Source organism: Musa acuminata, chromosome BXJ3-6 (genome assembly GCF_036884655.1).
Source record: "Musa acuminata AAA Group cultivar baxijiao chromosome BXJ3-6, Cavendish_Baxijiao_AAA, whole genome shotgun sequence".
In the NCBI taxonomy this organism is placed as follows: Eukaryota; Viridiplantae; Streptophyta; class Magnoliopsida; order Zingiberales; family Musaceae; genus Musa; species Musa acuminata.
Window position 1 is genome coordinate 4822127 of NC_088354.1, and position 13247 is coordinate 4835373.

The 13247-nt window shown below is 40.1% G+C and overlaps 3 protein-coding genes across 4 annotated transcripts; 1 reads left to right on the forward strand and 2 right to left on the reverse strand.

Annotated features, from left to right (window-relative positions):
• Positions 1-147: 147 nt before the first annotated feature.
• LOC135640743 (uncharacterized) lies at positions 148-585 on the reverse strand. The gene has a single exon (XM_065155460.1). It carries the CDS (start codon positions 583-585, stop codon positions 148-150), a length of 438 nt encoding a protein of 145 aa, XP_065011532.1.
• A 1779-nt stretch (positions 586-2364) lies between these two features.
• Positions 2365-6162, reverse strand: LOC103987015 (eukaryotic translation initiation factor 3 subunit F). The gene is made up of 6 exons (XM_009405190.3): positions 5881-6162; positions 5119-5198; positions 3977-4245; positions 2880-3001; positions 2694-2807; positions 2365-2611 (listed from the first exon to the last, which is right to left on the reverse strand). The coding sequence occupies exons 1-6, from the start codon at positions 6085-6087 to the stop codon at positions 2522-2524; spliced, it is 882 nt and encodes a 293-aa protein (XP_009403465.2). The 5' UTR covers positions 6088-6162; the 3' UTR covers positions 2365-2521.
• Positions 6163-6910: 748 nt separating this feature from the next.
• On the forward strand, positions 6911-11439 carry LOC135639684 (14-3-3-like protein). Of its 2 annotated transcripts, none has more exons than XM_065153546.1 (6): positions 6911-7036; positions 7392-7828; positions 7948-8026; positions 8557-8679; positions 10929-11045; positions 11128-11438. In XM_065153546.1, the coding sequence occupies exons 2-6, from the start codon at positions 7422-7424 to the stop codon at positions 11185-11187; spliced, it is 786 nt and encodes a 261-aa protein (XP_065009618.1). In that variant the 5' UTR covers positions 6911-7036; positions 7392-7421; the 3' UTR covers positions 11188-11438. The 2 variants fall into 2 exon arrangements, with proteins under 2 accessions (XP_065009618.1, XP_065009619.1); XM_065153547.1 differs by lacking the exon at positions 6911-7036 and adding an exon at positions 7110-7240 and having other exon boundaries at positions 11128-11439.
• The last annotated feature ends 1808 nt before the right edge of the window (positions 11440-13247 follow it).

Sequence of the window (13247 nt, forward strand, 5' to 3'; positions counted from 1 at the left end):
GCGCAGAGGTGGTCTCGGGCAACATGCAGCCGATGAGCACGACTCAGGCGGGCAGGCCATACAGAGGTGGTCTCGGGGAATCTGTTCGGTGAGGAAGGTCGTGTGCTCTTGGTCCTCGGGCGCCCTCCTCTTCTATGAAGCCCGCTGCTAAAAGTCGCTCCACCTCCTCACGGCCATCCAGGCCTCCGCCACGATGTACTGGTTAGCCCGCTGGAGCATCTCTAGTACCGCGATGGGGGGTCGCTCCGCGAGGGACCAGGAAAATCTGGAAGGTTGCAAGCCTATCATAAATGCCTGCATTAACAGAGAGGGATGAGCGTCCAACAAATCCCGGATTTGCGTGGCAAAGCGATCCACAAAATGTGAGAGGGGCTCGTCCTCCCTTTGGTTGAGTCCGAGGAGCAGTGCAACGGATGGCTTCGGCCGGGCATAGGCTAAGAAGTTAAGCTCAAAGTCCCTGGCGAGCTGATCGAAGGAAGTGATCGCCCCAAGCTTCAGACTGCTATACCATGCACGGGCTGGCCCCCTTAGAATCGTGGGGAACGCCCTGCACATCAGGGTGTTTGAGGTTCCGTAAAGCGCCATTTGGGCACAGAAGGCAGCTACATAGTCCGTTGGGTCGGTAGCGCCGTTGTACGCGTCGAGAGAGGGGAGGCGAAAGTTCGAGGGGACTGCCTGATCTTGTATCTCAGGCACGAACGGAGACCCTTGGTGCGCGTTCTCCCCGAACTCTCCCTTTGACCTACGAACCTCCTTCTGCACTTCGTCGAGCCGACCGCTGGCTGACAAGTACAGAAATCATTCTCCACCGCTGGCTGTGTCACCTCCTCGTGTCAAGACTGAGTTAATCGCACTGGCCTCGTCAACCTATGAGGGTATCCATATGTCTCTGCAACACCCTGTGGAAATGATAGAGCCAGAAGCGAGCGAGCATGTCATCGCAAGTAGTGGCGGGTAGAGAAAGATGTTCTTAATCTCGATCAGTGAGGTGATTGATTCCCTCGTTGACTTGTAATTGGAGGATCGCTAGAGGAAGGACAAGCGAATGGAGTTGCCTACCACTCACTAGTACTTCGCACTCATGGTGATTCGCACGCGTTGACTTCTTGTCGTAGGTGGATGCCTACCTCACATGGTGGCTTCAAAGAAAAAACCATGAACAGTGAGAAGAACAAAACTCGGTGATCCTAAATGCGCCACTGCCATTCCTAATTTCCGCCATGGAAACCATGGGAAACTTAAGGTTTCGAATCATATGTGTTCTTCTGTTTTCATGACATCAATCCGACAAACATGAACGTGCAAGCATATCAACACGAGACTGATTATTTTGAGATCTATCGGACCTTTTTACTTCCGCCAGCAAAGACTGGAAGATTTTATATGAACACTCCACGACCATCTCACTGCTCCTTCACCCTGCAGGCAACTACGACAGCCACAGATGAAACGTCGGCTAGTTGTGCAAAGGGTTTGGCCCTGTCGGAACAAGTCGTTTCTCCACGCCACACCGGGGATCGATCTCGCCACCATCAACCGATAGTGGCGAATCCCGGCCATGACTGTGACTGACATTTTGATGAATTCTTGCATGAGGAGACGCAGAGAGATCAGCCTTCGTCGATAGTAGTATCTTCCTGGGGACCGAGGAAGGATGCTGGCTCCGACCGCATAGTAGTAGCAGCAGCAGCAGCAGAGTGAGGCATAAGAAAAGGAGGGATCTCTTCATGGCAGCGGCGGACTGACGGAATGAGAGAGATCGATCATAAATGGCAGCCGAGCGGAGCCAATCCGTTTGTTGAGTTCGTTGCTGTTATTGCGGGGAGGAGGAAGATTCCTTGACCGTGAAAGACGGCACAAGCAGCAGACGACGACGCGTGCGATAAGCAACGGCTTTGTTTACAGATCATGTGGAGATCGACATTGTTGTTTGCTGGCCATCTGTCTGCTAAAGAAGGACAGGGACGACGTGAGTTTGATCAGCATATATGCGCAGGGAACCAAAACAAACACTAGAAAGAAGGAAACAAGATTGCGAAAAGAGATCCACAGAAACTTTTGATGAAATCTTGAAGACACAAGGATGTTGAAAAAATAGAAACTTGTAGCAAAAGTGAGAACAATACTCGAAAGAAGGAAACAAGATTGTGAAAAGAGATCCACAGACTTGATGAAATCTTGAAGACACAAGGATGATGAAAAAAGAGAAATTTGTAGCAAAAATGAGAACAATGGGAGGGCAGTCTGTACAAAAATTTGGATCAACAAAACGAATGACAAAGTCTAGAAATTCAATGGAAAACACTCGAACCTAATTGGGAACAGAACCATTGGGTCGATCTTCTTCATGGCTAAGAGGTGGTGTTAAAGTAGATGAATTTTTATTGAAGATAATCAACAACAGAGAGCTATCCATATCCAAAACTTGAACAGAATATGAAAAATGCCCCAACAAATGCCCCAAATGTAACTCTTCGCTATTGATCATAATTACTCGGTGAAATAGCAGCTTCTTTGCACATCACAGGACCTGAGCAGCTGTGTTCAGCTTTTCTGCGATGCCCAGTTGTGCCCGAATGAGGCTTGACAAGTAAACCAATGCAAGGTTGTCCTGTAACAAAGGGAAAAGGGTGCATATTAGCAACAAAGAAAGCTGCTGCAGATGAGCATTACAGATGCAAACAAGCATTCACCTGAACTCTGTCATTGAAGACCTTGTCAAAAGCTATTGGAGACATTTTTGGAACTGAAGCCAAGGTGTCAGAAAGAAATCTCCCGATATCGTTATCCGGGTTCACCCGTCCTTCCTGATAAATCATGGAACACTTTGAGTCTTGGAGCAGGAAATCGAAAGGTAAAAGGACCATGGAGAGCCATACCACAACATCATCAACATATTTGTAAGCATCATCAATCAGAGCATATAATCTCTCCATTGAGGCTTCCATTCCTTCCAAGTCATTGGGGAGCTTGTCAACAGCAGTTTTCTTAAAGATGTCAACTGTCATGGTCGGAAAAAAAAAAAACAAAAAAAACAAAGCAGTTGGTTTGCATCATACTTTGACCCTCCCTAGAGCATTAGCTCATACATTGGACCATCTTTTTCTTAGTTAATTTGCAGCATATTAACTATAGTAAACTAATTGCAATTTCTCAACATTAATTTGAAAAATGAAACTACAAGAAATACATCGCGTATAGTTAATATAAGAATATATAAAGCTAAAACATCAAAGGTAAATTAAATTTGGTCGATAGTGCAGAATGAAAGCATCACATTTATTAAAAAAAAATGCTTAGCTTGTAAAGGAAATCATATGAATGAAGCTAACTAATTAAACTTCAATATGCAAAATATTTACTAAGGGCTTGCAGAGACATACATGCAGGGATGCTGCAGCACATCATTATCAATCAAAAAGAGATGAAAGAAAAGATAATTACCGAACTCAACCACAATTAATTCTAGAATCTTTTGAGGTCAAGTCCACTGCCATATGATTTGCTTTGATGCACTAGTTCAAAAAGCATACGTATGTGTGTGTGCTCGTAAGTGTGTAAAAATATATAAATTAGTCTACAGAAGATGTAGCTGACCAAAAAATTTGATCAGGCAGAGACTAGATGTCTTTAATTTTATCTTTAAGTGAAAACAAACATGATATCAATGAACCTATTCGTAGAAAATAAATCTTAGATTAAAAACAACTTAAACCCCTCAATTTTAATCTAGCCTACATGAATTTACCATTAATATTACAAAATGATTTACCAAAAGTTAAGACATTCCACTAACAGCCTGTCATAAACAGACTTTTGGCCAAACAAAGGTTTTGAAAGATCAAAAAAGGCCTACCAGAGAAAGTGCGTCAACAGAGATAAAAGACTTATCCTATTAGTTCCGGAACATAAGCTTGTATGAAAAACAATAACAAGAAAAGTGGAATGTCAAGAGTATTCCAAGTGAAAGTCTTACATCCAACTCGCTCGGCTTCAATCATCCTCAAATCAAGAGGAATTTCTTGAAATTGTGCTGCAAGTGACCTATCCCCAAGAGACAAATTAACAGACATATAAGCTTTTATGGAAGCCTCTCCATTGCTGAATACAGTGTCAACAGTAAGATGAACAGGTGGAACAGAATTCTGTGCTTCCCTGATATCTTTTGTGGAATCTTTAAGTTCTTTTACATAGAAGTCGTGTATTAATGCACTCCCACCAGAAACACCAAAGCCAGTTGAATACCTGCACGAGGTACATTATCAAGGTATATCAGCATGTGCTTTTTAACACCCACAAACATGACAATATTATCAGCAACTTGAAAGTTAACACCCACAAAGTATCTACTATAAAGGAGAAAGTATAAGATGCAAATTGATGAAAGTGCGGGCCAAATCAATGGAGATCCTCTAGAGATCAAATCTTAGCTAATTTACAATTAAAGGTGATGAGATTGGAAGAGAGAAGACAAAATCCACTTCAAAAAAGAAAAAGGAACAACTGACAACTTGCTGATGTAAACTTAAAGAAATAGGTGAATATTCAAGCTATATAATCATTGTATTCACCACCATTGCCAAAGAAAAATGTCTCTGTATATGTCAACCACCAAGTTACAAATGTGATTCTGAGAACTAAAAAAAACACTTATCAACCAAGATTAATTCAGTGAGTGTGCTAGTTCAAGATAGCAAATACTTCACAAAACCCAAACCATTAGCAACCAATATACTACCCTTGGGTACTACTGTAAATTGCCACCTTGAATAATTTTTGGAAGCAAAATTAATTGCATAATAAGCATGTTTTAAATTAATGTAGCAATAACAAAGTCATAAACATGTAAGCCAAGATAAACAGAGTATAAAAGAAATTATTGCCACCCATTTGATTAAAAAAGCCAACCCAAACACTTTATTACTCATAGAAAGTAAATCTTCTAACAACATATTTACCGACAGATGAAAAAAGACTGAGAGACACCAAAAAAATCATGGTAAAATATACAAAAGTACAAGGACATATCGAATGCAGCTGTGTGAAATATTTATATATACATATACAACAAAAAAATGCAGAAAAACCAAGGCAATTCCAAAATATTGAGGTACTTACCATCCAACCAGTACTTCCTTGGGATTCACTTTTAGGTGGGACATATACATGTTGCGATGGTACTCAACATCCAGTGCAACCTAAGCATGTGGCAACATTAAATATAAACACAGAATAACAGAAATATGCCAATGCACTGCAAATTCTTAGACAGTATCAACATACTGATAAATATCAGAAATCAAGTTGAAATAACACAAAGCTATTATAACCACCGTACCATATCGTTTAAATTCCAATCAAAGCTAGACTAACCTTGTGGAAATCGTGATAATTAAGAGCAGCACCAAAACAGATATTCTGCTTTTCATTATTGTGATATCGATAAAATAAATGTGCTGTTCATGGACTACCAAGACTACTTCAGAATTTCAACTACAAAATTCACCTACCCTAAGAAGAGTTTCCCTAAAAAATTTTATTAAAACCTACTAAAATTATGAATTTCTTGAAAGAAAAATATTTAAGTTTGACGAAAGGAGATTAAAACATCAAGAGGCCCAACTACAAAACTATAAAAATATTTAGCAGATATATTATAAATATAGTTCAGAGAATAATATTGTCTGATGATGGATGTTTCTTCAAGAACAGATGACCACAACATATTGGAGAGCTTATAATGGGTATGTAATGGAGCATACGATGCTTAACCACCAAGGTGCATAACATGTGATGATCCTTACTGAAGGTTAATGATGTAATGAGATGCATAGGTGAACCGAGGATGGGAGAAAGACCCTGTCACAGACCGCGACTTACCTGGTCCGCGGACTCGTTGTGGGGGACGGCGTAGGAGTTCTTGATCTCAACGACGCCACCGGAGACGGTGCCGAGGAGGGTTCCAATGACGCGGTCGGCCTGGTCGGGGCGCCGGACGTAGCAGTCGCAGATGCTGAAGAGGACGACCGGGTGCAACCTCGCCGACACGACCGGAGACGACGGCGGGAAGAACTGCAGCACCGCCATGAAGTCGGGACGCGGCAAGCCTAGGGTTTTCTGAAGCGGGATGACGTCTGAAGCACGCCCCTCGTCTTAGTGAGGTAATACGCTCGGCTCCTACTAAAGATTCTGGGCCGGTCTGGATTAAACCGGGCCTCATTGAACCGAGGCAGACCGAGCCGAGCGGGTCCTTTGATCTCGGATGACGCACGTAACGATATTGACCAAACTTACGAAGACGTTACTGCACGTACCCACAAACTTCACCAACACCCGACTAACTCTGTAGGCATCTAATCTTCACTTGACACTTTTACCCATCTTCGTACCCCATTCCGTCCTAAACCAATGCGTGCTTCCCAGTTTAAGTGGGCCATAAGATTAAATATAATATTCTATCATCCTCTGAGAGGAGATGTTTTCGGGGTGGACCCATCGTTGTTGTCGTGCCGGGCCCACCGATGCCAACGTCATTGGTCCACGCTTACACGATCTGAGAAGGAACAATTTGAAAGGGTGAGATTGACTCAGGCCGTTCCGGGATCGATGACGTCATTAGAAGCCGGGCAGATCCTGTTCCTCGCCTCGGGCGAGACAGGGGATCCTCGGCCCGCCCTTTCTCTCCGGCCGCATGACGCGGGCTGTCGGTCAATTTGGCAGCTCCGCATCGGCCTGCTCGAGTGGGGCCGCATTCCGCGTGGTCGTCGTGGCGTGTTGCGTCCACCTCCTTCCGAGTCTCCGCATTTCCACGGTCTCTTTCCACACCGGTTCATCCGTCACTCATACTTACCAGAATTTTCATTGGCCAAATTCATGTGGGCCTCACAATTACGAAGGTGGATGACGACGGGTCCACGAGAATCAGGTAGGAGAGTGTTAGTCTCTTTCATATCGCCGCACCTGTCTCACCCTAAATAACCCGGAAGGCGATGGCCAGGGAGACAGAGGAACCCTAAGCATCTCGTTTCGGTGAAGGGTACGTCTCTTCTCGCCGTTGTTTCTTTAGATTCCGCCGTGTGTCGCCGATATAAGACTCGAACAGTTTCTTCATCTGGGGAAATTCTTGTGATGATGCATTTCGGCATATGATATCTAATCTAGGTTTTGATTTCTCTATGTTGTTTCATGAGTGCTTTCTTCGTTGAGTTCGTTGATCGAGTCACTAGGAACGAAGCGACGGGTAATTTCGAACAGTTTGATCGAGGAATTTTAAGATCCCTTCTGATTGATGGATACTGTGGAAATTGTTCTGTGCGAACTTCTTTCCTTTGTAGTGTTCTCTTGATTTGGGGCCTAATATTCTTGATGTCGATCTGTTCATGCTTCGCCAGAGAGGGATTTCTTGGTAGAGATCTAACAAAATGCCTCCGGTGGAGTCGCCCCGCGAGGAGAACGTGTACATGGCCAAGCTGGCGGAGCAGGCGGAGCGGTACGAGGAGATGGTGGAGTTCATGGAGAAGGTGGTGAAGACCATCAACGGGCAGGAGCTCACCGTGGAGGAGCGCAACCTCCTCTCCGTGGCCTACAAGAACGTGATTGGAGCTCGCCGCGCGTCCTGGCGGATCATCTCCTCCATCGAGCAGAAGGAGGAGAGCCGCGGCAACGAAGATCACGTCGCCTTGATCAAGGAGTACAGTGGAAAGGTCGAGGCCGAGCTCAGCAAGATCTGCGATGGGATCCTGAAGCTGCTTGATTCCCACCTCACCCCTTCCGCCACCAGTGCAGAGTCCAAGGTGTTTTACCTTAAGATGAAGGGTGACTACCACAGGTTAGCTGATGTATATTTCTCCCAGAAAAAGAATGTAGTTGTACTAAAAATGAAGAATAAATTTGTGTATACTACTACTGGATTTGATTAACTATGATACTCTTTTGTGTTGTGCTTAGGTACCTTGCGGAATTCAAGACTGGAGCTGAGAGGAAAGAAGCAGCTGAAAGCACTCTTTTGGCATACAAATCTGCGCAGGTGTGTAACTTTTATTTATTAATCAATCTTCTTCTGATTCTGCCTTTTCCCATCTTTGTTTTGAAATAACTCCTTGCAATGCTGAGAATATGCATTTCCTTTCAAGAATTGAATTATTATTCGAGGTAGATCAAGGAAAGAACGAAAGGATTTTGAGTCCATGATTCAAGCTTCGGATCTTTTATTTTGTGCAATAGCATTATATCACATTCAGTATTATCGATTGCAGACAAAAAAGGGGTCTGTTTACAGAAGAAGCATGGCTTTCGATCTTTATTTACTGCTTATGTTTATCTTTATTTTCAGGCACTGCTTTGATCTCCTTCTTTTCAGTAATTTTCTTGGTTTGGTAAAAAACTTTTTCTTCTGTAGATATCATATAAATATGTGGATGTAATACTGATCATTGTAAAGATCATTTTTCATGTTTTGCAAATTCATTACTGGAAAATTATCCTTTCTGTCTCTTTTACAAGTCAGTTTTGTAAACTTTGCTTCAATTTTTGTACATTTGGCAAAACTTGCAACAGGATATTGCTTTAGCTGAACTGGCTTCCACTCATCCTATAAGACTGGGGCTAGCACTCAACTTCTCTGTGTTCTATTACGAGATTCTTAACTCTCCAGACCGAGCTTGCAGCCTTGCCAAGCAGGTTTATCTCACAGATCCCACGTGTCTTTTATTCAGAGCAATGTTATGTTCAATTGACATTCTACAACCATTTATTGCATTGCTGACTTGTATTTTCATCAGCATGTCAAATCTGAAAATAATTACTTTTATGAGGTGCATGAATTGCACTTCATCACTGTAATGGTGACGGGTGCTAACTAATCTTCAACAACAACAGTCATGATAAATTGATAAATTTATCATATGATGATGTCTTTGTTTGACACTTTGAGTATAATATGATAAATTTGGTCAGTCAAATAATAAAGGGTGAAGTTAGAATTAGTTGGTGTTTATAAATGAGACAAAAGAAGAGTTTTAGTTTAACAACTTTATACAATTTATTCCACTTTGTGCCATTTTATTTATTAGATGTATTATATTGGTTTTGATGTATACTCTGAATTTGGAGATTGCTTGTAAAGCTTTGTCATGCCAATACTTCAGAGTTTAGAATATAATATTGGGTGTTCAATACATTAGCATACTTGCATTGAACCTGAAATAGGAGATTGATTTCATTATTCTGCCAAAGAGTTTGGTGAAGCATTTTGTTAATTTATCTTTATTATTCTATAATAATAAACAAATAATTTTTTTTATAATTTACTGTTACAAGGAAACTTGATATTCTGAAAGGGAAACAACCAACAAATCTCTACATATGAAATTGTTTTGGACTTTTTCTAACTATGGCAGGTGAGGCTAACTATTCAGATGATCTATATGCAAAATTGATGAACCCTGATATTTCTGTATTCATGTTTCTAGGGAGCTAATTCAGGTGAACATCTCGATAGGGTTGGTTTTTATTAGTGGTCAATTAGTCATAAATTCATACAGTATTTTGAGATTCTATATACATCAGATATGATGCTTAAGATCCCATTGGTTGGTTCTAAGTGTCTTCTTAAGAAGTTAGCATTCATGTAACACCCCGATTAATCTCACATTGGAAGTTGACAAGATTAAGATTGACTTATAAAGGTCTAATATATATATTATTATCAATTTTAGCCTAAACATTTTGATCAGTGGTTTGAGTTTAATAAAGTTGATAGGTCAGTTAGCCCATTAGACTTGGTTGTGATAATTAATATGGCTTCCAATATCATCCAGTCAATAAAAGCCTACAAAATGCTTTGTGATAAGAGTTTTCTACTTTGGAAATGATACTTGTTCCACTTACATGAGTAGGTTAATAGTTGTTGATATCTTTCCTTTTTATGGTTTTGATCGATACAATGACTGTCTGATTGGTTATCAGACTAGGGATTGTTCATTGTTATTTTAAAGGTATGATTTTACGAAGTCAGATATTTGACATTACTGTGAAAGGCTGCAGATCTTTTGTCCTCTCTGTTCCCTAAATTCAATGCATCATTGCTGCTGTCGTGTCATATGTTAGGGTCGAAAAAATGTCCCATGTGAATCTGACCATGGTTGTAAGCTCCATTTATGGCAGGATAGAATTCCATTGCAAAGCCCATGAATAGAATCCATTAATTCAAACGGTACCATGTTTCCTCGAAGGTTCCTCACTGAGAAACTTCCAAAAGTTTGGTAATTAATGAAGCAAAGTGAACAAACCATGATGAGTCTATTTGGTATGTCTCAGCAAATAGTTGATTTGGTGTGTGACTGATGGAGCTTATTTTTGTTTAGTAGACCTGCAAATACTCTAATCAACTTGTTGCACTTTCTATTTCATATGTTGATTCCAAGCATTGTTTATTTGGCCAGCAAACTACAGACTACGTGTGGTCCTGTTGCTGATTAATTAATAAATTGTGGAACTTTGGATTGTTACTTGTAGTTTGGCATGCTAATGGACAGATAACCAAAAAGCACATATAAACAATGGGATCACTAACCAATAGAAAAGGTTGGTAGAAAAAGAGTCAAGTAAGATTGTGGTGATAATTCATCAGGTCATCTCACTTGTGCTTTGAGTCGTTCCAAGTTGACTTTAAGCTGTGTTTTGCCAAACAAATGCTGCTTAATCTGACAAGACTTTTGTCTCTTTTTTCATCTTCTTTATCTATACATTTTAGAAGTCAATCTAGAAAGCTAGATCGCTTGATGAAATTTGTTTCTATCTGGGTTTTCTAAGACATGACTGATGATGGTTTGTTCATCGTTTACCAGTCCAGTGGTTTGATTTGATCGACTCAACCGGAGAATCTTTTGGTTCACTTCTTGAAACTTTGAAGTTGGTGTCAATTGCAGGCATTTGATGAAGCAATCTCTGAACTTGATACCTTGGGTGAAGAATCATACAAGGACAGTACTTTGATTATGCAGCTTCTCCGAGATAACTTGACATTGTGGACATCTGACATTACGGTTGGTTTACTTACACGTTTGGTGGCACTGTTATCTTTTGTCATTCTATTACCTTTATCATCTAACTAATGTTGCCTGACAGGAGGATGGAGCTGATGAGATCAACGAAGCCCCAAAGAAGGAATCAGAAGAGGGCCAGTGATCATGAAAGTGTCACTTTCTCATGCTGATGCAGGATCCACCTTTCAAGTAGTAGTGAGAATGTTGTGCTTGTTGATTGTCCTCCCTTCTTTTGCATTGTGGGCAACGTAAAGCAACTATTACTTCATAGATTGGATTTTTGTATATCTCCATTTTGATTGTTTTAATGGAAGATCCTTAAGATGGGACAAAAAAAATGATTGTGGATGGTTAATCATCGACAACATGTTAATTTTAAGGAAAATGCAGGTGGGCCAAAAGGTGTCTTGCATTATGATTTGAGTGTTACCGGTGAGCTGGATGATATGCACCGACAACCGGGAATCTGACCGACGATCTCCTTGGTTCCATGGCAGACTTAGGTGAGCAAAGTATATTTGGATCTTTCTTCATATATTTTATTTTGACATGCCTAAATGTTTGCTAACGGAATGGATTATTCTATTATTTTAGAATAATTCTTTGGTCTGAGACTCGATGAGGCAATTATTATTATTATTATTATTATTTTGATATATAATTATTCTATTATTTCAGAATAATTCTTTGGTCTGAGACTTGTTGAGATAATTATAATTATAATTATTATTATTATTATTATTATTATTATTATTATTATTATTTTGACATGCAATTATTGTTGGCATGGGAGTTGACGGGGTAAATGGACCATTAGGAATTGTAATTGATAATAAGATAAAAGATTTTAATTTTGAGAAATTTTTAAAAAGTATCTTTATTTTCAAAAAAGTGTGTAGAGTTTTTTCTTTTTAATGATAACAACATATCAATCGGGTCTTGATAGCGATGGGTCTGATGGGGGTCAAGGAGATGGTGGTAGTCCTTACGCAAGCTTGGTTAGATGGAGCAAGAGGGGGAGCGGCGGTGGCAGAGGATGCGGCAATGCACTGCGAATGACAAAAGGGTAAAATAAACTTTTCACTAAAATATTAAAAAATTAAGATACTCCACACAAATTTCTCAAAACTTGTATGAGAGAGCCACCACACGTGTTTTTCGTTACCGATGAGCCCACGGGATCAAGTTCGCCTCCCAGGTCGAAATATCTACTTAGAATTTGCAGATGAATCGAATTATGGAGCTCTTTCCCTACCTTGATTCATATGCATTTCCCTTCATCGATAACTTCATAGATTCTTGAGAGATTGATAGTGTGTTCATCAGTAACTTCAGCGATTCTTTAGAGATTGATAGGGTGGCAAAAAAGAGAAAGAGAAAATAAAACTTTCTTCTTATCATTCATGACAAGAAAGATAATTACTAACTTCTTTTTTGTCATTTATGACGAGAAAGACAATCATGAGTTTTCTTCTTGTTATTTATGATGAGAAAGAGAGAAGAAAAAATAAAGCTTTCTTTTTATCATTTATGGTGAGAAAAACAATCACTAACTTCCTTCTTGTCATTTATAATGAGAAAGATAGGGTGACAAGAAAGAAGGAAGAGAAAATAAAACTTTCTTCTTATCATTTATGGCGACAAAGACAATCACTAGCTTCCTTCTTGTCATTTATGGTGAGAAAAAGACAATCATAAACTTCCTTGATGAGAAAGATATAGATTATTTAAAGAGACTAATAGGGTGACAAGAAAGAGGAAAGATAATATGCTTTCTTCTATCATTTGTTGTGAGAAAAATAATCATTAGCTTCTTTCTTGCCATTTATGATGAGAAAGACAATCACAAGCTTCCTTCTCAACGAGAAATACAATTAACAAGCTTCCTTGTTGTTTATGATGAGAAAGACAATCATAAACTTTCTTTTCGTTGTTTATGACGAGAAAGATAATCACAAGCTTCCTTCTTCTTGCTATTTATGACGAGAAAGATATTTGCAAGCTTCCTTCGTATCCTTTATAGCCATGTATAGAAACTGGCCTCTAACATAGAAAAAGAGGGACTTCCTTGAACTATTGATGCTCACACTCTTATACCTTGAGTTACTAACTTGAGTGTCGAAGAGACTAGGTCAGAAAACCTCTCTTGACATCGATCTTCATACAAGTGGCACCTCGAGAGCTCGACGTTCTCATCTCAGA

Coding starts and splice junctions, on each gene's coding strand:
- LOC135640743 (XM_065155460.1), bottom strand. CDS start 585: ATGGCGCTTTACGGAACCTCAAACACCCTGATGTGCAGGGCGTTCCCC.
- LOC103987015 (XM_009405190.3), bottom strand. CDS start 6,087: ATGGCGGTGCTGCAGTTCTTCCCGCCGTCGTCTCCGGTCGTGTCGGCG. Junction 5,199..5,880: donor ACAACGAGTCCGCGGACCAG/GTAAGTCGCGGT, acceptor CCACATGCTTAG/GTTGCACTGGATGTTGAGTA. Junction 2,808..2,879: donor AATATGTTGATGATGTTGTG/GTATGGCTCTCC, acceptor ATGATTTATCAG/GAAGGACGGGTGAACCCGGA.
- LOC135639684 (XM_065153546.1), top strand. CDS start 7,422: ATGCCTCCGGTGGAGTCGCCCCGCGAGGAGAACGTGTACATGGCCAAG. Junction 8,027..8,556: donor TGGCATACAAATCTGCGCAG/GTGTGTAACTTT, acceptor AACTTGCAACAG/GATATTGCTTTAGCTGAACT. Junction 11,046..11,127: donor TGTGGACATCTGACATTACG/GTTGGTTTACTT, acceptor GTTGCCTGACAG/GAGGATGGAGCTGATGAGAT.